The 23708-nt window shown below is 45.3% G+C and overlaps 3 protein-coding genes across 16 annotated transcripts; all 3 read left to right on the top strand.

Annotated features, from left to right (window-relative positions):
- Positions 1-434: 434 nt before the first annotated feature.
- LOC120704943 (villin-3-like) lies at positions 435-10366 on the top strand. Of its 2 annotated transcripts, none has more exons than XM_039989493.1 (23): positions 435-635; positions 2087-2208; positions 2510-2609; positions 2974-3042; positions 3132-3374; positions 3479-3656; positions 3739-3871; positions 4008-4170; positions 4843-4990; positions 5067-5167; positions 5458-5613; positions 6168-6236; positions 6320-6388; positions 6505-6642; positions 6767-6895; positions 7627-7774; positions 7901-7911; positions 7992-8132; positions 8234-8359; positions 8450-8515; positions 9011-9332; positions 9409-9638; positions 9713-10366. In XM_039989493.1, exons 2-23 carry the CDS (start codon positions 2153-2155, stop codon positions 9824-9826), a joined length of 2910 nt encoding a protein of 969 aa, XP_039845427.1. In that variant the 5' UTR covers positions 435-635; positions 2087-2152; the 3' UTR covers positions 9827-10366. The 2 variants fall into 2 exon arrangements, with proteins under 2 accessions (XP_039845427.1, XP_039845426.1); XM_039989492.1 differs by lacking the exon at positions 435-635 and adding an exon at positions 690-821.
- Positions 10367-11611: 1245 nt separating this feature from the next.
- Positions 11612-18878, top strand: LOC120704941 (nuclear intron maturase 3, mitochondrial-like). Of its 13 annotated transcripts, XM_039989482.1 has the most exons (6): positions 11612-14107; positions 14204-14279; positions 16231-16723; positions 17741-17881; positions 17957-18142; positions 18211-18878. In XM_039989482.1, the coding sequence occupies exon 1, from the start codon at positions 11723-11725 to the stop codon at positions 13985-13987; it is 2265 nt and encodes a 754-aa protein (XP_039845416.1). In that variant the 5' UTR covers positions 11612-11722; the 3' UTR covers positions 13988-14107; positions 14204-14279; positions 16231-16723; positions 17741-17881; positions 17957-18142; positions 18211-18878. The 13 variants fall into 13 exon arrangements, with proteins under 13 accessions (XP_039845416.1, XP_039845414.1, XP_039845413.1 ...); XM_039989480.1 differs by having other exon boundaries at positions 16657-16723; positions 17741-18142; XM_039989479.1 differs by having other exon boundaries at positions 16601-16723; positions 17741-18142.
- Positions 18879-19208: 330 nt separating this feature from the next.
- LOC120704942 lies at positions 19209-21189 on the top strand. The gene is made up of 2 exons (XM_039989491.1): positions 19209-19463; positions 20625-21189. The coding sequence occupies exons 1-2, from the start codon at positions 19376-19378 to the stop codon at positions 20834-20836; spliced, it is 300 nt and encodes a 99-aa protein (XP_039845425.1). The 5' UTR covers positions 19209-19375; the 3' UTR covers positions 20837-21189.
- Positions 21190-23708: the final 2519 nt, after the last annotated feature.

Raw genomic sequence — 23708 nt, 5'->3', positions numbered from 1 at the left:
TCTTCGTTTATTCAGCATATCCCGCAAGCCTCTGGAACCTTCAAACTTTGACGAACCATACTGCCCTTGGCCCCTATCATTTTCAACAACCTTTGAGCCTCTCGCTTTTATCAATCTCCCTTTCCTTTCTCCTTTTTGCCCTCCCAAATTATGCAGATCTAGCTGTACCATGTCGTCCTCTACGCCGTTAGCATCACGCTGGCTGGTGTGGTATATCCACCTGTACACGGCCCGTTTCCCCAGCTCGTCAGAACGAGGCGCCACGACAGAATAACGGCGCGGAGAAGAATTCCGTCAAAAAATATAAATAGCGCAAACTCCCAGACGAGACACCTCCCCCACCTCCTCTGTCTCTGTTCTGTTCTGTCCTGTCCTCCACCCTCCTCCTCCTCGTCGTCCTCCGCCTCCGCCATAGTGGCGAGCACGCCACCCGCCCCGCCGCGCCTCGCCCCGCCCCCCAATCATTCGCCTGCCCACCCCAACCTCTCCCTCGGCGCCGTTTAGCCGGAGGCTTCGCCTGGCTTTCGCGGCCCCATAACGCCAGCCAGGGCGCGCGCTAACGGCAGCAGCGACAGCAACCCGCTGGCTTAGCTAGTCTTCCCCACGATTCGACGCCGCCACCGCCCCCGGCCCAGGTGCGTGGCGACCAAATCCTCCATTTCGGCAAAAAAAAATTTAGGGAATGATGGGGGGGAGGGAGGGGCGGGGGATTTGTTTAATGGTGCCCGCGGCGGGGGTGGTTAAGTTGGTCCTCTGATCGGGGCTTCGGCTTCGGGCGATCTGGGGTCGGGACCATGGCCGCGCCGGGGTCAGCGATCAAGGTACGCGGGGGTCTGTGGTTGGCCGGCTTGGGTGCGCGTGCCTCGGATCTGGGCTGCGGGAATTCGCTGAGTTTTTGGGATTTGCCGTGGGGCGGACTGGGTTAGTGGGTTCTGGATGAATGGGTTTTTAGCTCGATGTGGTGGGGAATTTTTGCTCGGTTGATCTTTTTTGGTGGCGGATTGGGATCTGGCCGTTTGGCATTTGGCTTGATGAGAATGCCCATCACGTGCGATTTGGATCAGAAGCTGGATCGGTGTCATTGGTATGAGCTGTTGTTTTTTAGACTAGTCTTGTGAGAGCAGTGGTTTTTGCCTTTTCTTTTCGGGCGTGAGGTGGATCTGCGTGGACGGAATTTGGTCAGATTTATGCTTATTCACCTGCCACTCGATGACTCCGTGCTGATCTCGATGCTGAGTTGTGCTCCGGAAGTCGTCGGATTTGCCGATTTGGCTGCTTAGTTGGATTGTTTTGGAAGCCATATTAGTTTCGTGTGTCTGAGCACTGCGAGTCATGCAAGTCCATTGGTGCCTTGGATTTTGTGAGCTGGATGTGGATGTTTTGTTGGATCCTAGGATATCAGGTCTACTCAATCGGATTTTGGCCCGGAGTCGCACAAAAAGCAGCACATTTCTTGGGTTTGCCTTCTAGCCTTTTATTAATGCGCTGATCAAAGCTGGCAGTTGTTACCTTGGCGAATGAAAGGTGGGAACTCATTCGGGCAGTTTCATAACATCCTGGAAATGCGTCAAGATCTTGTTTATTCTCTGGGTACAGGAGTTTGAAAGTGCAAATGATGTGGCACTTTGTCTGGAATTTAGTGATCTAGCTGGTCATTGCAACTCTTATGCTTGGTACTTTCTGCATCATAGTTGGATACAAGCAATTCATGGTACATGGTTGAAGCTCAGCTGATACTGTATTTGATTGAACCCAGTTGTGATCAGGATGTTAGCTTGCTCTATGTCATGCCAGCTCCTTAGTTTGTGGACATTGAGTGCGTGTGTTGCTGAGCAGCAATCATTATACAGGAGTCGGTAGGCCAGGGGCCTTGGAATCGCTAGACATTCTAATGATTTGGTATTGTGTTTCTATCAATGGTTTTTTTGAATAGGAAACTTCTGTATGCAGTGTTGTTCAAAAACCTAAAAACACATCTCTTATTGATGTTCTTATTTAAAAATGTTTTATGCGGGCTTGCTTTGAGTTTGAAAGCTTGCATTATTGCAAATGGGATAACCGTTCATCTATTTTTATTCTGTTTCAGCACACCTTTTCTTCTCTTGTGAAGCAAAAACCACCAAAGACTAGCCCAACAAAATCTAGGGGTACTATGGCTGTTTCAATGAGGGAGGTGGATTCTGTTTTTCAAGGCGTGGGTCAAAAAAAGTATCCTTCAGTTTCTATTTTTCTACTGGTCACATTATCTATGCTTATACCTTTCTGTTGTTTCATTGCAAGAATTTCATGTGCCATCATTTCTCTCACTAATCATTACATTATATCCAGTATAGTATTCATGAGAATATTCTTAGAACAATTGTAGGTCAACCACCGATTATATTTCATGAGCTGCGACTCCATGGGAAACCATTGTGAGAATAAGTGGAGAGATTAAGTTAGCATGGTGTTGCAGTACTTACATTCAATCCTATTTGTTACTTTCTGCATTATCCTTTACAATGATCAGTGGATTGGAAATCTGGCGTATTGAAAAGTTACAGGCTGTTCCTGTCCCCAAGGACTCATATGGGAAGTTTTTCACAGGCGATTCATACATAATACTGAAGGTACTCAGCTTTGCTCATGCTGTAAATGTGCCAATTCCTGTGTTTAATTCTATGGGGACAATATGTTCTCAGCTGCATGTCAGCAGTACAATTGTTTATGTTGCTTACATATTAACTCCAAAGATCATTAAATCTTGATTTCCCTGTTCACATGTTTATCAAATCATGCATCCTTCATTGTTGATACTAGACGGGACTACTACTTTCTAATTTAACTGATCATTTCAGTATATTGTTTATGCTACATAAAACCAATGATATTCTGTTTATATTGTGCGGTGCTCAGATTACAGTTATATGCATAGATTGTTTGTCAGGGGTGAAATCCTGATTGTTATTAACAGTTATTTGGTTCTTTGAACAGACAACTGCCCTTAAAAATGGTTCTTTTCGGCACGATATACATTATTGGCTTGGTAAAGATACCAGTCAGGTTTGTGTTCACATTATAAGGTGATTTCATTTGCTAGTAGTTTAGCTTGTACAATAAGATTTACAAATTGCACTTTAATTAATCAATAGGATGAGGCTGGTACAGCTGCAATCAAGACTGTTGAACTGGATGCTGCTCTTGGTGGACGCGCTGTACAATACCGTGAAGTACAGGGAAATGAGACTGAGAAATTTCTTTCGTATTTTAAACCTTGTATTATACCCGAGGAAGGAGGGGTTGCATCTGGTTTCAGGCATACTGAAGTCAATGAGCGGGAGCTCAACACACGATTATTTGTCTGCAGAGGAAAGCATACAGTTCATGTTAAAGAGGTGATTTTTTTTTGTTTGCATATTGATCTGTCAAGTTGTGCTTGTAGAGTCATGGCTTCTTAACACAGATATCACATTCCTCTTTTTTTTCCCGTCTCGAACAGGTTCCTTTTGCACGATCATCACTCAACCATGATGACATATTTATTTTAGATACAAAATCTAAGATATTCCAATTTAATGGATCAAATTCAAGTATTCAGGAGAGGGCTAAAGCCCTTGAAGTTGTGCAATATCTTAAAGATACGAACCATGATGGTAAATGCGAAGTAGCAGCAGTTGGTAAGTTAACTTTTTGCCAAAAAGGTGTACTTAAATGGTCAATGTCTAATACTCCTGGTTTATAATTGACTCTTTCAAACAGAGGATGGAAAATTGATGGCAGACGTTGATGCTGGTGAATTCTGGGCTCTCTTTGGTGGATTTGCTCCTTTGCCAAGAAAGCCATTTTCTGAACTTAACAGCAAAGATTCAGCTTCCACTTCAAAATTGCTTTGGTAATATATCATAGATGACAAAGCATAGCTAACTTTAATTCTTTTTGAAGGAATTCCATCTTTCATGGTTATGTTATAGCATATCTATTTTTTCCCTTTGTTGATTTTTTTTCTATTTGTATTCATATATTGACAGTGTCAATAAAGGCCAAGCAGCACCAATTAATTGTGAAATTCTGACAAGAGAGCTACTAGATTCAACAAAATGTTACCTGCTAGACTGTGGTTCTGAAATTTATGCCTGGATGGGTAGAGAAACAACTCTTGAAGAGAGGAAACGAGCAGGCTCTGTTGCTGAGGTAACACTGTCTTGCTTCTGCTATCTTGATTTGATGTTTATGATAATTTCTCTGGACCTATTGTGAAACAGCCACCATAAAGTTAACAATTTAGGCAAATCTATGAGAAAGAGGTTCTATGTGAGGTGAACCACAGATGTAGTAAAGTTAAGACCCACTACCAATGTGGCTCCTAACCGGATATTTGACTAAAGTGTTTCAGCCAATGTGGTTAAGCCTGGAAAGCTAGGCATCAAACTTAAAATTACCTATAAAAGAATTCGGGCTCACCCACATGTATAATATAGAGTTCCTATGGCAAGTATTTTGACTCTGTTGCAGTGTTGCCATCTGTGAGGTAAGTTAAAGTTTATTTGCAAGAGAAGGCCTTTTAACCAGTTCAAGTTTGGTTGTTGGCTAGTTCATTATGACCAGCAACATCAGTTTTCATCGCGTTTACCATATCCTTGTTACAGATTACTAAGCCCCATATAGTTAAAAATCATCATCTGAGATAGACACACTGGCGTTCCAGTTTTTCTTCCTTTTCATTTAGCCTCATACACTTTAAATAATTGTTGCACTTCTCTCTCTCTCTCTCTCTCTCTCTCTCTCTCTCTCTCTGTGTGTGTGTGTGTGTGTGTGTGTGTGTGTGTGTGTGTGTGTAGAGAAATCACATTCTTACTTCTGCAGGAATTACTACGTGAAGGAAACCGGCCAAGATCTCATATTATTCGCCTCATGGAAGGTTTTGAGACTGTTATGTTCCGATCAAAGTTCGATAAATGGCCCAAGAATGCTGATGCAGTTGTGTCGGATGAAAGCAGAGGGAAAGTTGCAGGTTAGCATCTGGGTTGCAATTTTTTTTCATTTTAATTGCCATTATTGATGTTTTCATAACAAATTTCCTTCTGTAGCTCTTCTTAAGCGACAAGGATTTAACTTTAAGAGTCCAGCAAAAGCTGCTCCTGTAAAGCAAGAGCCGCAGCCTCAGATTGATTGCACTGGCAATTTACAGGTCAATAAACATCATTTCTTACAAAAGATTATGCAACCAGATCGCATTCAGTTATAGTTGTTGGTTTATCATTTATTGAGCTCTTGTGATAAACTGATGTATCACAAAAGTTTGTGTGTGTGTGTTGTGGGAGGGGGCTTGTGTCTGTGTTGGGGGAGGGGACAGTGTCCATTTTGACTTGTAACTCCATATTAATTCTTGTTCCAAAAATTTGCTCTTACCATTTACGCACTTATTCACTTCAAATCCTCCTCCATAAATCTAAATCTGAAGTAGCCTATATCTTGCAGGTTTGGCGTGTCAATGGTAGTGAAAAGACTTTCCTTTCGTTCTCTGAGCAATGCAAGTTCTACAGTGGAGACTGCTATATCTTTCAATACACCTACCCTGGTGAGAATGGAGATGAATGTCTTATTGGTACCTGGTTTGGAGAGAAGAGTGTCCAGGTAGCTGTTTTATGCATTTGCCATTTGTTGTACTTGTACATGTGATTGATACATTGCCATGGCACTTAATCATTATTCAGGGCATATCTGTACTGTATCAGCTATGCATTTTGCATTATGTGAGAAAGTGAAACGCGATTACCGTTCTAAGCCGAATCAGAATCTTTTTGAAACAAATATTGAGCTTTATGTTGTTGAGAATATACTATGCATATTCTCAAAATTAGTCAGACCGTACCACTATATAGCCATAAAAGATGTGTTACGAGTATGAAAGCATCCAACCCTTGAACTGATTTTGTCTTGCTGTAATCAACATTTCTAAATTGTGGATATATTAGGAAGTCACTAGAAGACAGTTTCTAGCACTTATTTCAACTGGCTAAGATATTCCCATAAAGCGGCACTTGCATATTATGCTCTACTTTCCACTTCCTTCACTGTGTCCTGAGGAACATTCATTTACTACCTTCTTAACACTTCTGTTTTTTTTTAAATGCTATCAAGTTGGATTGTAGTATCTTAACTATGTGGTTTTCGCCATATATAAACAGGAGGAAAGGAGTGCAGCCACTTCACTTGCTGACAAGATGATCGAGTCTTTAAAATTCCAAGCTGTTCTGGTTAATATTCTTCCATTTTTGGCTTAGAAGATTTTTGTAAATCTTGGTTAACTATCCCAACTCATTTTCTTTGGTTATCACAGGTTCGTGTTTATGAAGGAAAGGAACCCATTGAATTTTTCCCAATATTTCAGAACTTGGTTATATACAAGGTTGGTGTTTAGCCAAATTCATGTGAATAAGTTTCTGCAAATTCTTTGTTCTTACAATGGCAAACTGGCAATATGATTGTTGCATATGTGTATTTCACATTTTCCCACTGATACAGGGTGGTACGAGTACCGGCTATAAGAAATTTGTCTCAGAAAATGGCATTGAAGATGATACCTATTCAGAAAGTGGGGTTGCACTTTTCCGAGTTCAGGGTTCAGGGCCAGAGAATATGCAAGCTATTCAAGTTGATACGGTACTTTTTTTGTTAATCTTTTCCAGACAAGGCATTATGGTTGTGTTATGGCCATGTTACCTTAGTGGACTTTGTTTCTACTACATGGAAAAAGTTATGATAATGCTATGGTTCTTATTACCAGGCAGCAGCGTCGCTAAACTCTTCTTATTGTTACATACTACATGACGGGGATACAGTATTTACATGGGTCGGTAATCTTAGCTCATCAATGGACCAAGAGCTTGCTGAGAGGCAGCTAGATGTGATCAAGGTATGTGGAATGTTTTTCAGCGATTATTACTTGTGGATGTGGTTGACCATTCAAGTGCACATTCTGCTATGTTTCTGTGGCACTCTGATCAACTCATTATCCACATGATAATTTAGGCCTTAGTGGTGTTTGTTTTCCTATTATTTCTAGCTTGATGGCCACTTGTGGATTGTGGGTAGACGGCTGAATAGTTAGTACAACCATCTAAGCTAAAGATTCTCTCTAAACAGTTATATGGATTGCTGGTTATTGTTTTTATGATTATTTATGACTACTGACTAGTCACTGCAATCATCTATTATGATTTTGTAATAATATGTTGCATATATTAACTGATGTTATCTTCTGATTTGTTTGCACATCATCATATAATATACTTTACACATCCTGGTTAATGAATTACTTGTCCTACATCTGTTTCCTGTCAAATGTATCTGACTATCATCAAATGACACCATGTGGGACTGATGTCACATGGTAGAGAAGTGAACATAATCGTTGCATTGCAGTAAATCATCAGTTCACCACTTCTCTAGCTGTCTGATACATACACACTGCCTGATCAAGTGATCATATCTTTACAACTTGCACATTAGCTTACTGATTGCTTTTGTCTAACTGTATGTTTATACTTTACTAAAACATGTTTCTTTTCTGGTTGCGCTGCTGTATCAAATAAACTGCAAGAACACTGCCCTTTCCATTCTGCTCATCCACTATATTATATGCAGCCAAATCTACAGTCCAGATTGCTCAAAGAAGGATCTGAATATGATCAGTTTTGGAAGTTACTAGGAGTCAAGTCAGAGTACTCCAGCCAGAAGATTGTGAGAGATCAAGAAAGTGACCCACATTTATTTGCCTGTACATTTTCAAAGGGTAAGATAATTTCGAAAGCTCCCTACTGCATTTATTCATTATTATAATTCATTTTGTACCTTACTTATCTGCATTTCCTCTTCTTGATGATTTCTTTTTTTCTGCGGTCATGCTTGGGGTGTGAAGGGGTGCTTAAGGTGAGCAATGCTGAAGTTTATGTATTATTTTAATGGCAGTAGTGTAATGAGGGATTAATGCTCGTGAACTGATTCTGTAGGTTAGAGAAATATTTAACTTCACTCAAGATGATTTGATGACGGAGGACATATTTATTTTGGACTGTCATTCATGCGTCTTTGTATGGGTTGGACAACGTGTGGACACAAAAATTCGAGCACAAGCTTTGAACATTGGAGAGGTATACGAGATATGTATATTTTCTTTGTAGAATGCAACAATGAGAAGGCAAATTTTGTTTTCAAAATTTAAAGTTGATTGCAAAACTATACTTTGTTGCAGAAATTTCTAGAACTTGACATTCTAATGGAGAATGTATCACGTGAAACACCACTTTATGTCATCACTGAAGGAAGCGAACCCCAATATTTCACAAGGTTCTTCACTTGGGATTTTGCAAAATCAGCAGTAAGCCTTTATCTTTTGGATTACAGTGCCTTTGGTGTTGTACAAACATCACGTGCTAAACTCATCTTTTTACCTTATGAACTGTTTCAGATGCGTGGTAACTCATTTGAAAGGAAGCTATCTATTGTCAAGGATGGAGTGAAGCCAAGAGCAGATGTAAGATTTCTGTATCCAGTATTGATAGTTATCTTGTTAGACATTTGGGACCAAGGTATGCCTGACTGGATCAACATGTCCAGTCTAAAGTGGTCAAAACAAAATTAAAAAGAAGCAGAATAATGCAAAATGAAAAAGAAACATTATGGAACACAATAGTTATTTGTGTATCTGTTTGGACTTGGAGTTAGGACAGCATCGTGTGTTGGCACATCAGTTTGCAGAATGGTCATGGATTGATGTCTACTGCATAACCTTGTGAAGCAACTGATGCACTATCATGGCTTACTTTTGGCTAGTTTTTACATTTTTGTTGAACTAACGATAATGAAACACTAGCTATCCCTAGTCAGATACCAAAGTTTAGCATTTTTAGGAACATCCAAGGTAGCAAATTGGACGTAAGCTGGTACACATGCATTCACTGTGTTTAGTTCAGTTTCCTAATGCTGTTTTTCCTAGAATGATGCTAATCCTTGGTTATACAATTCGTAGAAACCAAAAAGAAGGCCAACAACATCAGCACACACAGGAAGATCTAGTGTACCTGATAAATCTCAACGTTCCAGAAGTATGTCATTCAGCCCTGATCGTGTAAGAGTCAGAGGAAGGTCGCCTGCTTTCAACGCATTGGCTGCTAACTTTGAGAACCCAAATGCCCGAAACCTGTCAACTCCTCCACCAGTTGTTAGAAAACAACTCCCAAAGCCGGTATCCCCTGATTCTTCAAAACCACCTCCAAGGACAGCTTCAATCTCTGCGATTTCGGCTTCTTTTGAGCGCCCTAAGGCAACTCTAATACCAAAGTCAATTAAAGGTATGCTAGCATCCTTAGAGAGGATATTTTATATTTCAAGCATTTCTCTTACATTCTATTTTCTTTTGGTGTCAAGTGAGCCCTGATGCAAACAAGCCCCAAACTGAAGCAAGCAAACCTAAAGCAGAGACGAATGCCAAGGAAAGTAACCCTTCAAAGGATAACCCAGCTGCAACTCCAGCAGTAAAGGAAGATGTAAAGGAGAGTCAGGCGGAGGGTGAAGAAGGGCTTCTTGTATACCCATATGACCGCTTGAGGACATCTTCCACCAATCCTGCCACAGACATTGATGTAACCAAGCGAGAGGTAAATCCCAATGTCCTTGTGATGCTTGCCTAACCGTCTCAAACCCTAACACTACTAATACTGGCACATTGCAGACATATCTGTCGTCAACAGAGTTCAGAGAAAGGTTTGGAATGACAAAGGAGGCTTTTGCGAAGTTACCGAAATGGAAGCAAAATAGGCTCAAGATTGCTCTTCAGCTGTTCTGAAATCTGCTACTGGCAAACAGCTCGTGTTTTCTTTGCTTAGTCAAAGCACAACGGCGTGACTGGTTTTCAAAGGTAAAACCAATTTTTTCAGCCACATGCAATTCGCGATGTCCCGTGGTCACTGCAGCAGCAGTATGAGTTGTCGCAAGTGTAGCCGACCAGGGTCAAGGGGCCCTAGGTAGGTTTTGGAGGGGGCAAGGCCAGTGAGTTTTTAGCTGCTCATGCTCCTGAATCGTGTTCTTCGCTGACAATTTTCATGTGCAATGACTTGTGCCAGATCGCTGCATTGGCGATCGGTCACTCCAATTCTTTCCTACCTCACAGATTTGTTTGTGAGCTTGCAAGCCTTCTTTTCCCTGTGAAGCCTCATATTTGTTCTATTTTTTTTCTGAAAAAGGTAGTCCCAATGTAATAAGGGATATATATATGATGTAATTTAGACAACAGAGAATATGTTGTACAAAAGAGTTTGTAAAATATTATTCCCCGCTGTTGTTTTGTACTTGCAGTTTGTTTCCGTAACAGATCATTGCTTGTAAATTTTTCTAGATGTCTGTGGTGTCTCGCATGAGATGCACTTTCGGTGGTTCGACCAGAAATGCTATGGCTGTAGCTTTTGTGCAAGAATAGTTGGCAGACTCAAAAGAATTTCTCTAGAGAAACACATAGTAGAAAAAAGAGAAAAATCTGAAGAGAAAATAACGATAGCTGCTGCCATTACCCAACACAGCGCCATGAAGCGCTAGAGCGTGTGATTGTTGTTTTGGATTCCGCACGATGATGCCATCCCACGTGATGGTCCTACGACTATGAGGGACGAGGCTCGCCTGACGTCAAAGTCACATGACATCATCACTGACTGATGGGCCCACATGTTAGCGACAACGTCTCCATGAAGTCGACGTCAGAGGAACTCGTTCAGACTTCAGACTATGAGGCGTCGTGACCCTGGTTGAGCGGTGTGGTGTCCTCTTCGTTGCGGATGCCCACCAAGCTCCAGCTAGGTCAGGGAATTTCTCTCCAGTCTTTCACGACTTTACCTATGCTGGATATCACTCAAGCTTTGGTTCTGCATTTTTTTTTGCGGGTAGCTTTGGTTCTGCATTTCACCTGAGTTGACGCAAAGTTGGTTCATTTGGAATTGATGTTACAAAACTAAGCTGCTAGGATTAATCAAATTGCAAACTAGAGATTTTAAATCTCTTTTTCATTTGGAATTGATGTTACAAAACTAAGCTGCTAGGATTAATCAAGTTGCAAACTAGAGATTTTAAATCTCCTTTTCTTTTTTTTCTTTTTTTGGATTTCTTGTGTGCTGTCTTGGCTATGATCACGTGCTTAACCTTGTACTCGTAGTCATTTCTTTTACTCCTTTGTTTCAAATTGTAGGTTATTTTGGTAAATTGAGATATATAATTTTTACTAACATAGCGTATATAGGTGCATAGTAAAGAATATATATTTAAAAATTTCAAGCGACATACGATTTCGAACGGAAGGAGTAGTAATTGTGGTATAATACATTCTCAGTAGAGAATTTCTGATTTCTGAAGTTGAAAAATATACTCATTTCTGAAGCCGAAAAATATATCGGACAGGCCGGAAACTAGAGAAGTCGTCGGGTCACGTGCGTCTCGGCGGCCCAGCGCACACGAGTCGGCCCGTTATCGGCCCACCATTGCACGCCACAGCCCTCCTCCCTCTCCCACTCTCCCTCGAGTCCTCGACGGAACCGGATCCTCTGCAGTACTCAAATTGGAACAGTAAAATGAGCCTTGTGCTACAGTGACGCAGCGGCGCCACCGCGCCACGATCGGAGACCGAAACCTCTCCCTTGCTCCCGCCCGGCTGCCGCAGCCGACCCGCACGTACACCGCCTCCACCTCCACGCGGCTCATGCTCCGCCGCCTCGCCCGCGCCCGCGCGCTCCACCGCCTCATCCGCCCCGCATCCAGCGCTGTCTCCACCGCCCCCGCCCCCGCGCCCGCGCCCGCACCCACTCCCACCGCCACCACTCCACCCGCCGCGCCGCCGCTCTCGGCCGCGGACCTCGAGCTCCTCCTCCGCCGCGAGCACTACTCCGCCTCCACCCACCGCTTCCACTCCCTCCTCCCGCTCCTCTCGCACCCCTCCGTCCTCCTCGCCTCCGCGCTCCACCTCAGCCGCCGCGCGCACCCCTCCCTCCCCACCCCGCCCCAACCCCCACCCACCACCGTCGCCGCGGCCGCGGCCGCCGCCGCCGCGCTCGCCTCCCCCTCCTCCCACCTCCGCCTCCTCCTCCCGTCCCGCCTCAAGGGCCAGCCGCTCCCATTCCCCACGCTCCCGCTGCGCCTCGCCATGCGCTGCGCCGCGTCCGCCCTCGACGCCGTGTTCGCCCCGCGCGCGGCCACCTTCGCCTACCGCGGCCGCCACGCCGCCGTCCGGTACCTCAGGTCCATCCCCAGCGCGTCCTGGTTCTTCCGCGTCGCCATCCCGCGCCAGCGCTTCGGCCCCCGCCACGTGCGCCGCCTGCTCGACGCCATCTCCGGTAAGGTCGATGATCCCGGTTTCCTGGAGTACCTGAACGAGCTGTTCGTGTCTGATGCGGTCGCGTTTGAGCTCGGCGGCTGCGAGCTCGGACGCGGGCTGCCACAGGAGTCGGAGCTCACGGCCACGCTGGTGAAAATATTCTTCGATCCTGTGGATAGAGAGTTGATGGCGGTCAGGGAGGAAGTGCACAAAAAGAATCCTAGAATGAAGGATGACAGTGTTCTGCATACACCTGTAAGAGTCTATGCAGTTCGGTACCTCGATGATATTTTGGTTGTGACGTCTGGGTCGAAGATGCTCACAATTGAGATCAGGGACAGGATCATTGCAGTGTTGGAGAGGGATTTGGAGGTGAAGGTGGACAGGTTGGGCAGCTCCATCCACAGTGCTGTGTCAGAGAAGATTGAGTTCCTCGGGATAGAATTCCAAGCTGTGCCACCATCAGTCTTGCACCCACCCATGTCAGAGAAAGCGAAGAGGGCAAGGAAGAAGTATCTGAAGATGAAGGCAGAAAAGGCGCAGGAGTTGAAAAATGCACGGGAGACACGGCGGAAGAAGCTTGGCTTGAAGATACTGAACCACTTGTTCAAGAGAGTGAGGCGGGGTGAGGAGTTTCAATTTGATTTTCAGATTGAGAATGAGGTGCGGCAAGTGTTCAAGGATTGGGCAGAGGAGACAGCGGCTGAATACTTCAAGTCACAGGAGCATTGCCAGTATTGGCACCGACTGCTTACATCAGGTGACTTCTTGTCACTGACCAGGGTGAGAGTTCAATTGCCGCCTGCTCTCGTGGATTCATATGACAAATTTCAGGGGACACTTGACAGGTTTTTGATGCCTAAGAGGGGCCATGACATGGCAGAAGAAGAGGAGAGGCTAGCAGAGGAGGAGGAAGAGAAAGAATACGAGAAGAGGACTGTTGAGGACTTGACAGACTTGAAGATAAGGGCTAATGTGCCAGTAGAGCTTGTAAGGAAGGCAGTAAAGCTAGCTGGATTCACAAACTCCATGGGTCGGCCACGGCCAATCAAGCTACTTCTCTGTTTGGATGATGCAGACATCATCAAATGGTATGCCGGTGTGGGAAGAAGGTGGCTAGATTTTTTCTGCTGCTGTCGGAACTTCAAGATGGTCAAGACTGTTGTCAGTTACCACTTGAGGTTCTCCTGCTTCTTGACTTTAGCAGAGAAGCATGAGTGCACTAAGAGGCAAGCAATTAGCCATTTCACAAAGGATTTAAAAGTAGAAAATGATGATGGAGTGGCAGAAGTGCACTTCCCAACGGAACGGGAGATCAAAATGATGGGTGATAAGAATTTGTCTGACCCAAAGCCGGTGGATGGTGCCTTGACAATGATATTGGTGAGACTGGCAGTCGATGACACGTCATATCCATGCCTGGCACATTTTTGTGCAAAAACAGACACTGTGCTTTACAGAATACGTTTGCTGCAAAATCGCCTTAATATTGATCCATTGAATGAGAATAAGTGGGTCCATGGACTAAGTGCCATTCATGAGAGCCTGAACAAGAAATGCCTCCCCTTGTGCTCTATGCATTCGAGTGATCTTCTTCTCGGCAAGATTACTCTTCAAGATATTGACTGTACTCAATTTGTTGATGTGGAATGAGAAAAAGGAGTACTCCTCTTGCAGATTGTAGCTCATTCAGTATTGCAGGTTGTGCCCAGTGCATCAGACATTGCTTTTATTTTACATGATAGAAGATATATTTCTTTTTTGTTTCCAGGGGTAAGTGCTCTTTATATATAGTAGTCCCAAACTCCTGCTAGGTATCTGAATGTCACTAACAGAAAATTTTGATTTTCTTACATTTCTCTCTTGCAGGACTGCAATTTTGCAAGTGTTTAAATTGCAGTGTGCAGGACTAAGAACGAACTACATATCAATATACTCAGCTCAGGTACTTCTTCCATTCAACTGGAGTTATGTTCCAAATCGGTGACTAAGTTCCTGTGCCTGTTCTTTAATTATTTATACACATTGCAAAAATATTCATTTGTCAAGTAGCCTTAAACTTCCTCAGTCGTTTCGATAGTCTTTACTTCTGAATAATTGTTTGTTGTTATTAGACATTGTTGTAGCTTCCTTGTGAATCAACAGGGTACATCCCAATTCCCAAGATGTGACCCATTCAGCCCATGGGCCTCTGGGCCACATCAAATTGTTTCCGTAATCGGTCTTCCGTGAAATTGTAATATTTTGTTTTCACCCTACTTTGATGAAAACCGGTCCAAAGTTCATTAGGTTTTCTCTCTGTTATTTTTTATTTGATGTTTCTGACTTTACAATGTTGCCAAAATGATTTTTGTAGCCAATAATTTGTATTAACATCTATTTGTAAAATTTTTAGGGAGTCATATTATTAAAGGTATTTTGTGAACCTTTGTGTGGCTGGCAATTAGCAAACCTTTGTGTGGCTGGCAATTAGGAACCGTTGTTGGACGGCGGATCGTTTGCAAAAAAGGGGACTGTCTCACCCGGAGCGCTGCCCTCTTTGTGACCAAGAGGAAGAAACGGCCCAACACATTCTCACTTCTTGTGTGTGCTGTTATTACAACCTCTTAACTTGATAAAGCTAACTCCTACGAGATCTGTGACCTTTGCTGATTGGTGGATGCGAGCAGAGAAGAAACTACTGAAGCAACATAGGAAGGGCTTCAATACCTACTGTATCTTGGGAGCCTGGACCCTTTGGAAACATAGGAATGCTTGTGTTTTTGAAGGTGCACCTCCAGATCTACAGGCAGCAGTCCAAGCTTTCAAAGATGACGCTAACCTATGGAAGTTTGCAGGGGCTAAAGGGCTCTACTCCCTTTGCCTTGAGTTGGGAGAAAACCGAGTCTAGGTTCCTGGGTTCCCTTGGTCTGGTCCTTTGTTTTAGTTATCTTGTTATAGCTCTTTTAGATCTTTGCTCGGCTTTTCTCATTTCTGGTTCAAGATTAGATTTGCTTCTTTTGTATTTGGACCGCTCATTTTTCTCTTTTTTTTTTTTGACTTGCAATGGGTAGCTTTTTATTAGCTCAAAGATCATTACATAGAGTATACCAGAGAAACTCTGGTGGTACATGAAACCAAGACTTTTCAACTAGTTGATCAGCAGATCGTGCCAACACATGTGCTACCTCATTACAACATCTACTAATATGAACAAAAGAGAGAGCAACAGTAGGAATACATGCCATCTTCTTGATGTCCTCAACAATGATCCCTGTATTGGATCGATCCAAAGTTTTGAAATGAAGCTTCTGGACCAATGATAGGCAATCAGATGCAATTATGGCACGTTTATAATTGAGTCCCAAAGCAAAGGTTACAGCTTGCCTGAAAGCAAAAGCCTCTGCAAGTTCTGGCTCAATGATCCTGTCCAAACCCTGTCTGTAAGCAGCCAGGAACTCACTTTTGTGATTTCTGATTACAATACCCATCCCCATGCGATTAGCCCTTTGGAACACTGCTGCGTCAACATTTACCATCACCCATCCTTCCGGCGGTGGATCCCATTTTTTACGCCTAGGAGAATCACACCTGTTGGACGGAACAGGCTTAAACATATGCAGCAGCACCATATCGACATATGCTAAAATCTTTTCAACTATGCAATGAGGATGTACTTCATTCTTACCATTCCGCACCGCATTTCTAGACTCCCAAAGATGCAGCTCTCCTGCATGTTCGATAAAAAATATTATTAAAGGTATTTTGAACAACAGAGTAATATAGATTGTGCTAATCTGTATAGTTTTGGACATATCATAGGTCAAACATCAAAGCTTAGATGGTTTATTATCAGTTGGTGTCTTAACTTTCTCTGCAGATTATTGTTCCTAGCAGTATAGTCACTAGCAGTATAGTCACTGCAGGTAAAGGTTTACGATAACACAGCTCAATACAAGAATGGAATATTTTGAGAAACCAGCTGTAGTGGCATTAGATGATGATTATGCATTTGGCATCCCTCATGCTTGGTGAGTTACCCCAAGAGTAACTTGAACTCAGATACCCACTTGCTCGTGCAAAACTTTTGTGCAGCGTCCCTACAATATGGCATTATGCATTTCTTTTCCATCTGTTATGACTTATGAGAGTGTTGGTGTACTTCAAATCCTGTTAAGACATATTGTTGTGCCTATTGCTTTTGCTCCTACAATTAGCAATAAGGATGTTGATGTGAGGAGGTAAGTCATATAACCTCTGGGTGCTTATGCAAGTTTATTATTGCAGTAGACATGCCCCCAGACAATTTCAATCATCTCAAAACAATTCATTCACAATTGAAGGGTCTATCTTATCTGCCCAGCTGGCTTCGTGATTTCCAAGTATTGTAGCAGTGATTGTGATGGGCAGGTAAGATTACCGAGTTGTCATGTTATTTTCTGTTCCTGTTATAAGTATAATGAATAAATCTTTAAAATTGGCATCCACATCAGCACCAAGCAGTTTGATCTTAGGCTCTTAGCTGGATGATGAAGGGGACACTATTATTGATATTATGTAGCTTGAAAGAAACTTGCTATCTTCACCTAGTGTTCCTATTATCATCCTTTCAATCATGTTGAAAATCATTTGTGCAGGTCCTGTCTGCTTGTCTCCTGGACTAATTATTAGTTGGGAATGGCATATTTATACTGTAGAAATTCGTGGCATTGCCATTTTCTGAATTCCAGATAAATATTTAATGGAATGTTGTTTCTATGGAAATACTGGATATAAACGGTCTACAAATTCTGGTGTTTTTATGTGGATGATGAATGGGATTTACTCAGTAGTTAGTGCATGTGTTCATCGTACAACTATGGCATAGGATAAATATGAACCAGTGTTCCCTTATTGTGCACTAGTTGGTTTTGATATTGAGTGCATAAGGATTCCAATAGCCCCAACCAATTCTATATCTTTGTAGTCTAGATGCATTATAATACCCAACTGCTGGAATCCATGGTCAAAGTGGTTCCTGCTTCTCCCTCACATCCCTGTGTGTTTGCATGCTGAACGGAAAGCCATTTGTGATGATTTCCCTTGTCTACAATGTTACGTGGTCCTCTTGACATCATAGCTTCCCAAGTGCATTCCATTATCTCCTTGTCGTGGCAGAAGTTGCCAACAACCATATGCATGCATAACACTTGCTCCAGACAGAGATGCAATTTGCTACATCATGCATGTGGCACCTACCGAACTGTTTTTGTTTGTGGTGCTGCATCATGTATTAGCAACAGGATACACTGGCCCCCCTGAGAGACTTCTGATACCCCTCATTTTAGACGCATGAGAAAGGGAGGTCGGGTCCCTGGAATTGAGAACAGTGTATTCACTTGCACCGTGAGGCAGCAGCCAAGATTACATGATTGCTCTTATGTGCAGGGCTCCTTGGTCCACCAGGGTGACAGTGCCTCCATGCCATCCACGCGGACAGCGGAGGAACGGTGGCTCCCATAGTGCAGCCGCATCGTCACTTCAAATCCACAGCACCTCGAGCAGAGGCATGCACATTGTGCCTGCAAAGTGGAGATCACATCATCACCTAGTGCAAAGATCAAAGATCGGAAAATGGCTAATTTGAACAGTACCAATCAGCAGGGCAATAATTGATGGCCCCAAGTCTGTCATGCAGTGTTCTGCAGATCTGTACGTGCTTATGAGGTAAAGCTTTGGGGTCGTCGCTTATACACTGCATAACTGTAAGCACCGGAATGGGCATGAACAGCACCAGATCCAGAAAGGAACTGTATGGAAGTCAAACTGTTCTCAGCAGTCTAAACTAAGGTACATTTGCATGTTCTTTTCCATTTCCCCTCACAATAATTGATTTCTAAATTAGCATAATTTCACAGGGTCGCTGCCGAATCTTATCCGGTTACCATGTTCTTCCCACAGCCAGTCGCTGACTGTACACGCTCATGTGATCCATCTACTCTACAGCCGGCACGGCACGCACCTTGCAGCTTTGGCGCTGCTGCTGAAACTGAAAGGCTGAGGAATAAGAAACATTGTGGGGGCTCGGCGTTTCACACCACGGTGGCCATTGGAAGACGGTGCCGGAACGAGTAAAAGAATGCCCCACTTGTCAATGCCCCACTCGGGACTGCATCTCTACAGGATCATTCAGGATCCTGGAGCGATTTGGGCGGAGCACGTGAAGCTCGTCGCGTGACCCCACGCGCGGTACAGCCTGAGCTGAGCTGAAGCTGAGCCAGTCCATGTCCATCCGCCCAAAGCTCCCGGACCTCCCAACAACCGAGAGACACGTCATGCGTCCCAACTGCCAAATCACAGGTGGAACCAGATCAAAACCACAGGCAGGCTCAAACCGTAAGTAAACCGGCTCTTCCAATCACTGCTACTCAACTTTGTTGTCGGCTGAATTACGAGGGAGTTTACACACATGGAACTACTTTTGTCGGCACATGGTTTTGACCTTTGATTTACACGCATAAGTGCACTTTTGCTAACAATTCTACGCAAAAGCTTTTGTGCTGTATCGTGGTTTTGCAGATTCAAACCATGTGAATGCTAGCCGTAATCCTAACGCCTAACAGCCACGTAGAGGATCTTAGTAAAAGAAATAAATTGGTGAAACTTTTTCCCTGAATAACAAAAAGAAAGTGTGAGCATAAAAAATAAAGAAAAGAGGGTAAAAAAAACTCGTAGATTCCTCTGGAAAGGTTCATATGAAACGCTCTACTAGATATAGTATAAAAGAGCAGTAGGTTAAGTCATTCACTCAACGATAATGTGTGTGCCAAGTCACAAAGGCAGTGGTTAAGGAAACTTGCAAACACCAGGCCATATAAACACTGCTGGCAAGGGGGCTAAGGTGGGTACATTGGGAGTGATCGACTCAGAGGGGCAGAGGCAGGCTCCTCGCAGCGGCCGGCCTCAACCACGGCGAGGCTGGGCGGTCGGCCCCGGCGGCCCACCGAGCCGGGCGGCGGCGGCGACGCGCGGCAGCCCGCGAGCCGCCGGCGGCAGCGGCAGCAGCAGATCGGGACGCGCGTCATGGCGTGGTGGCGCGCCAGGGTGGTCGCGCCCGTGCGCCGCGCCTGGCTCGCCGTCGCCGCCGCCCGCGCGCGCGTCCGCAAAGGCGGTAAGCCACCGTGCACTACTTCCTCGCGCTTCTCTCTTCGTAATTCAGCGCAATCGTGTTCCTCGACTGATTTGAAAGCAAAAACTTAGCGCAGGAGCGGCAACTGAACAGTACCCCATGGCATGAATCTCTTGCACAAACGCCAGCTACGAGCAGCCACATTTTAAGATTTGCACAATGCCATCGAAAGTTTGAGCTCGTTTCTTCGATTCCTGCATGCTAAAGTGAAGATTCTTTTTTCAAGAGAAACACGCAGCTGTTTGCAGTGTCGGCAGATCTAGGCACCCAGCTAGCGCTGTTAAACCATAGTAGAACACAGGTTGAGGAAGGCTTGCTGGTTTCCCGAAACGCATACTAGTAAAATTCAAGGAAAAAAAGAAAGAGAGATCACCACAAGAAACAAACAAATCATTTAGCGATCGTTGATGGTCCCTGCTTGCCAAGATTCATGGCACTCTCCTTCTGTGCTTCCAACCGCCCGTTGGGAGCGCATGCGGACAATTGGACCTTGGACCATAGTCACAGGATTCGGGGTCGATGCCTCGTCCCACGACCCGGGAACGCCGTTCCGATTCGAGAGTCGGGGTCGAAGAGGATCAGTGTCCCATTCAAGGTTGGATCGCGTCCCGGTTTGAAAGGGGTCGCAGCCCCATTGTTTGCAGATTTAATTGGGATAAGGAGGTTAATGACAGTGGATTGGTGTAGTTTTTGTTAGAAAATGAGCTGAATAGGTGTAGCATGGTCTAAATGTACTCTTTTATACGTTTCTTATATGCTTGGGCAGATTAATTTCTTCATTAGTAGCACATATATAGTTTTTGTTTTTATAAAGACACATGGACCCGAAGATATCGACCACGATGAATCAGGGTCGCGTTCCACATAATAATTTATCGTTCCATAGAGGTATACCCCCTTCGTACCACAATTTTATAAAGTGACGACCCTCGACTCTCAACCCCGTTCCTCGACCCGGTCAACCCAGGAGCTTTGTGACTATGCCTTGAACCACCCAATCTCCTATGCAATCCTTTGCGATTCTTGTGGCTCATCATTTGATCTTCGTTATCTCCCCTCAGATTTCGGCTTCAACAGAAGCTTTGAGCAGGAAGTAACTCCTTTTTTTCCCCACTTGTTTCCAAATGGGATGGATCAATGCAGAATGTGGCATCCTGAACCTTCACCAGGACGTGCAGACCTGCGGGTACCAGGACGTGCAGGTGATGTGGAACATGCTGAGCTCGGAGAAGGAGGCCGCCGCAGCCGGCGCCGGCGCCGGAGGGACGCTGCCCAAGCCGCGGAAGCGGCCGTTCTGGAGGCTGCCGCTCTGGCCCGTCCGGCCACCGACCCGCACGGCGGCGCAGCGAGATTGACGCGTCGCCGGGGGCGTCAGATAATGTTACTGCGGCGTGACCAGAGCCTGATCTTCCTGGAGCGAAGAGTAGGGATGCCATGGCCATCATGGCACGTCGCCCTCGCTGAGGCCTACCCGAGATTGCGAGGTGCGGCAGGCCTGGGAGGGTCGTTGTGTATAAAACGCTTGCCTGTTGTACAGTTGGGGACAAGGCGTTCGTGCAAAGATGGGACCTGTGCCGCCTGATGAACATGAGGTTGCTTATCAGCCTGAATGACTAATGTATCTGTGCATCAGCTCTTGCCATGGAATGTTGAAAGAAGAGGAAGGGGGTCCGTAGCTCTTCCTGGTAGCAATTATGGGATTTTATCATGTTATGTTCGCGCCTAAAATTGCCATGCAGTAGCCAAGCCAAATTTCGGCATGGTCACATTTCGGTCATCAAATTGGTGGCCATGATTTTGGCCATCAAATTCAAAGGCCCAAAGTAGGGGGGCTACAAAGCCAAGTTTTGGATTCAAACCAAATGGTGGCCAAAATTTTTGACTGAGTGCCTGACCAAAACACGCCCTGCACCTGGATGCACTGCTCTTCTGCTTTTCTGAAGAATCTGAAGAAGAGGAGTTCAGAGTGTGTTTGCTGTTTCTCGTGGTTTTTTTTTCATTTTTTACAAAAATATATTTCAATTTAGAAATTTACAGGAATATACCCTGGCCGGCCAGCCGGCAACAGGGCGGCAGAGGCATTTTTGAAAAAAAATTTACGGACAAAATTACACACAGGTCCCCGGGGACCGGTCGCCCGGCAGCGGGGTGGCCGGCCCCCAGGCCGCCCGGCAGCCGGGCGACCGGCTCTCCCATCGATCAGAGTCAGTCGTGGCTGCAGCACCGTCCTGCTGGATCCAAAATTCTTGCGGCGCAGCACATGCATGTGCATCCCCCTTTGACCATACGCGCCTGCGCTGCGCCTAGCTATCTGTCTGTCTCTTGGACCAGCTGACTCAACAAGCAGAGAACGTGCAGTCTGAATATGAATGTGGTGGTGGTGGTGTGGATAAACAAACGTGGCAACTTGTGTGCAATTTACCATGTGTTTGATCCATGCATGCCGAGAGATCGTTTAGCGGGGCGCCGCTAATGTTTGTGTGTGTGGCTTTTTGTCTGCATCTGCTTGTTGCTTGTTGCATGCATTTGCCTTTAACACGTCTGCGTGTATCAGTACTAGGATATCTTAATCCACCCATGTTAGTGTACTGCTACTACTAACCACTGTAATTTGGACTTTGGAGACTAGTAGTGCCAAAGATTCAGCGCGTTTTCAGAATTCAGACGGCCTACCGAACCAAGGTGATGCCTGCCTACCCGCTGCAAGTTTTCAGACGTTTTACGCGCCCGCGTTTCAACTCTGAGCATCCCTCGTCTTTAATTGATTGATCAGTACTTACTTTGGCCTGTGGTCCGCCCGGCCGTACTTGCTTGTACCAGCCTTGCAGCCAGTCGCCCGGCTGCCGGCCGCCCCGCTGCCGGGCGACCAGCCCCCAGGGACCTGCGCGTAATTTTGTCTGCAAAATTTTTTTCAGAAATACCCCTGCCGCCCTGCTGCCGGGTGGCTAGGTTCCGGCCGCCTGGCAGTGGGGCGGCCGGGATATATTCCTGTAAATTTCCAAGTCGAAAATATATTTTTTTGTAAAAAACGAAAATAAACAAATAAACAAATAAAAAAAACCGCGCTGTTTCTCTGCGAGCAGATTACGCACGTACGTGGGCTGCGTCCTTCAAACCTGGCTGTGAGGCCTTCCGTGCTTGTCAGTCCCCACCACAGGCACGACCCGCACAAAAACCGCGAGGAGGATGGCAGCCCACGGGCCTTGCTTGCGCGTGGAGCGCCCCAGCAAAGGCGCCGCGAATCGATTGCTCCCCGGATTTGGCCCTGAATTGGCCCAGAAGTTACGATGCCGCCGCCGAGCCGCGTGAAGAAGATGGGCAACCTATGCTAGCAAATTTTACCCAAAATGGAAAGTGTACAATTCAAATCCACCACTGGCCCACTGTCGATGCTAAAATCTTTTTCCACATCCACTGCTGTCAAGTGTCAAGAAGCCTCGATCGGTGAAGTGCAGAAGCCGCCGCGCCCAGCTAGCGCCCTGCCGCAGCACGCGGTGTGCGTATGCACGCGCGCCGTGCCGGGCCGGCGCGTGGGTCGGTGGCCCCCGCCCCCGCGCCCTCGGCCAGCAGCCGCTGCGGCGGCCACCGGAACCGACCAGCGAGGTCACCGAGGCGGCGGCGGCAGGCTGGCAGAGTCCGTTTCGCCATGACGTCTCCTAGGCCGCCTCTGCTGCATGCGCACGGGATCGGGCGCGCGGCCACACCCCTCGCCCGCTCGTCTCCAACTCTCCAAGACTCCACGCCCCACTGGGCCACGGCTCGGCGAGCGGCCGGCCGGCGCTGCGCTGCTGCGCGCGCACGCTCGCTCGCATGCATGGCACGTTTAATTTTCCTCCGCGTGGGAGATGGCAGTGTGGCATTGGTTGGGAGATCTCAACGTACGGCTAAGGAGTAGGCGTGTCGTGGACATACACATATCTGGTTTATTCAATTTTCACCCGGCAAAAAATCAAGGTCTATGTATTTCTCGATATAAAGTTTGGGCGCTGGTAACCTTACGTTTCAGACACCTCGCTCTCACATTCCCTTCCCTGATCGATATGCCAAAACCTAACCTCAGCCCAAACTAATTAACCCTAAATTAATATAAAAATAAGACTTATAGCTAATAATTATAATTATCTATTTCACGCCCCTCTTCCGTCTATTAAATATTCTAAAACATACACTAAAATATATATTTATCATTATCTAGTTACAGTAGATTTCATTTTGCAACGCATCTTT

This window comes from Panicum virgatum, chromosome 4K, assembly GCF_016808335.1.
Source record: "Panicum virgatum strain AP13 chromosome 4K, P.virgatum_v5, whole genome shotgun sequence".
NCBI classification, from domain to species: Eukaryota; Viridiplantae; Streptophyta; class Magnoliopsida; order Poales; family Poaceae; genus Panicum; species Panicum virgatum.
Note: the sequence above shows the minus strand (reverse complement) of the source record. Positions and strands in the feature narration are given on the sequence as shown.

What these genes read in the sequence shown, in the direction of transcription:
- LOC120704943 (XM_039989492.1), top strand. Translation starts at nt 795, where the DNA reads ATGGCCGCGCCGGGGTCAGCGATCAAG. An exon ending in TCCACTTCAAAATTGCTTTG is followed by an intron (nt 3,872 to 4,007) that starts GTAATATATCAT and finishes ATATATTGACAG; the next exon opens with TGTCAATAAAGGCCAAGCAG. An exon ending in AAGCTATTCAAGTTGATACG is followed by an intron (nt 6,643 to 6,766) that starts GTACTTTTTTTG and finishes TCTTATTACCAG; the next exon opens with GCAGCAGCGTCGCTAAACTC.
- LOC120704941 (XM_039989481.1), top strand. Translation starts at nt 11,723, where the DNA reads ATGCTCCGCCGCCTCGCCCGCGCCCGCGCGCTCCACCGCCTCATCCGC.
- LOC120704942 (XM_039989491.1), top strand. Translation starts at nt 19,376, where the DNA reads ATGGCGTGGTGGCGCGCCAGGGTGGTCGCGCCCGTGCGCCGCGCCTGG. An exon ending in CGCGCGCGTCCGCAAAGGCG is followed by an intron (nt 19,464 to 20,624) that starts GTAAGCCACCGT and finishes GGATCAATGCAG; the next exon opens with AATGTGGCATCCTGAACCTT.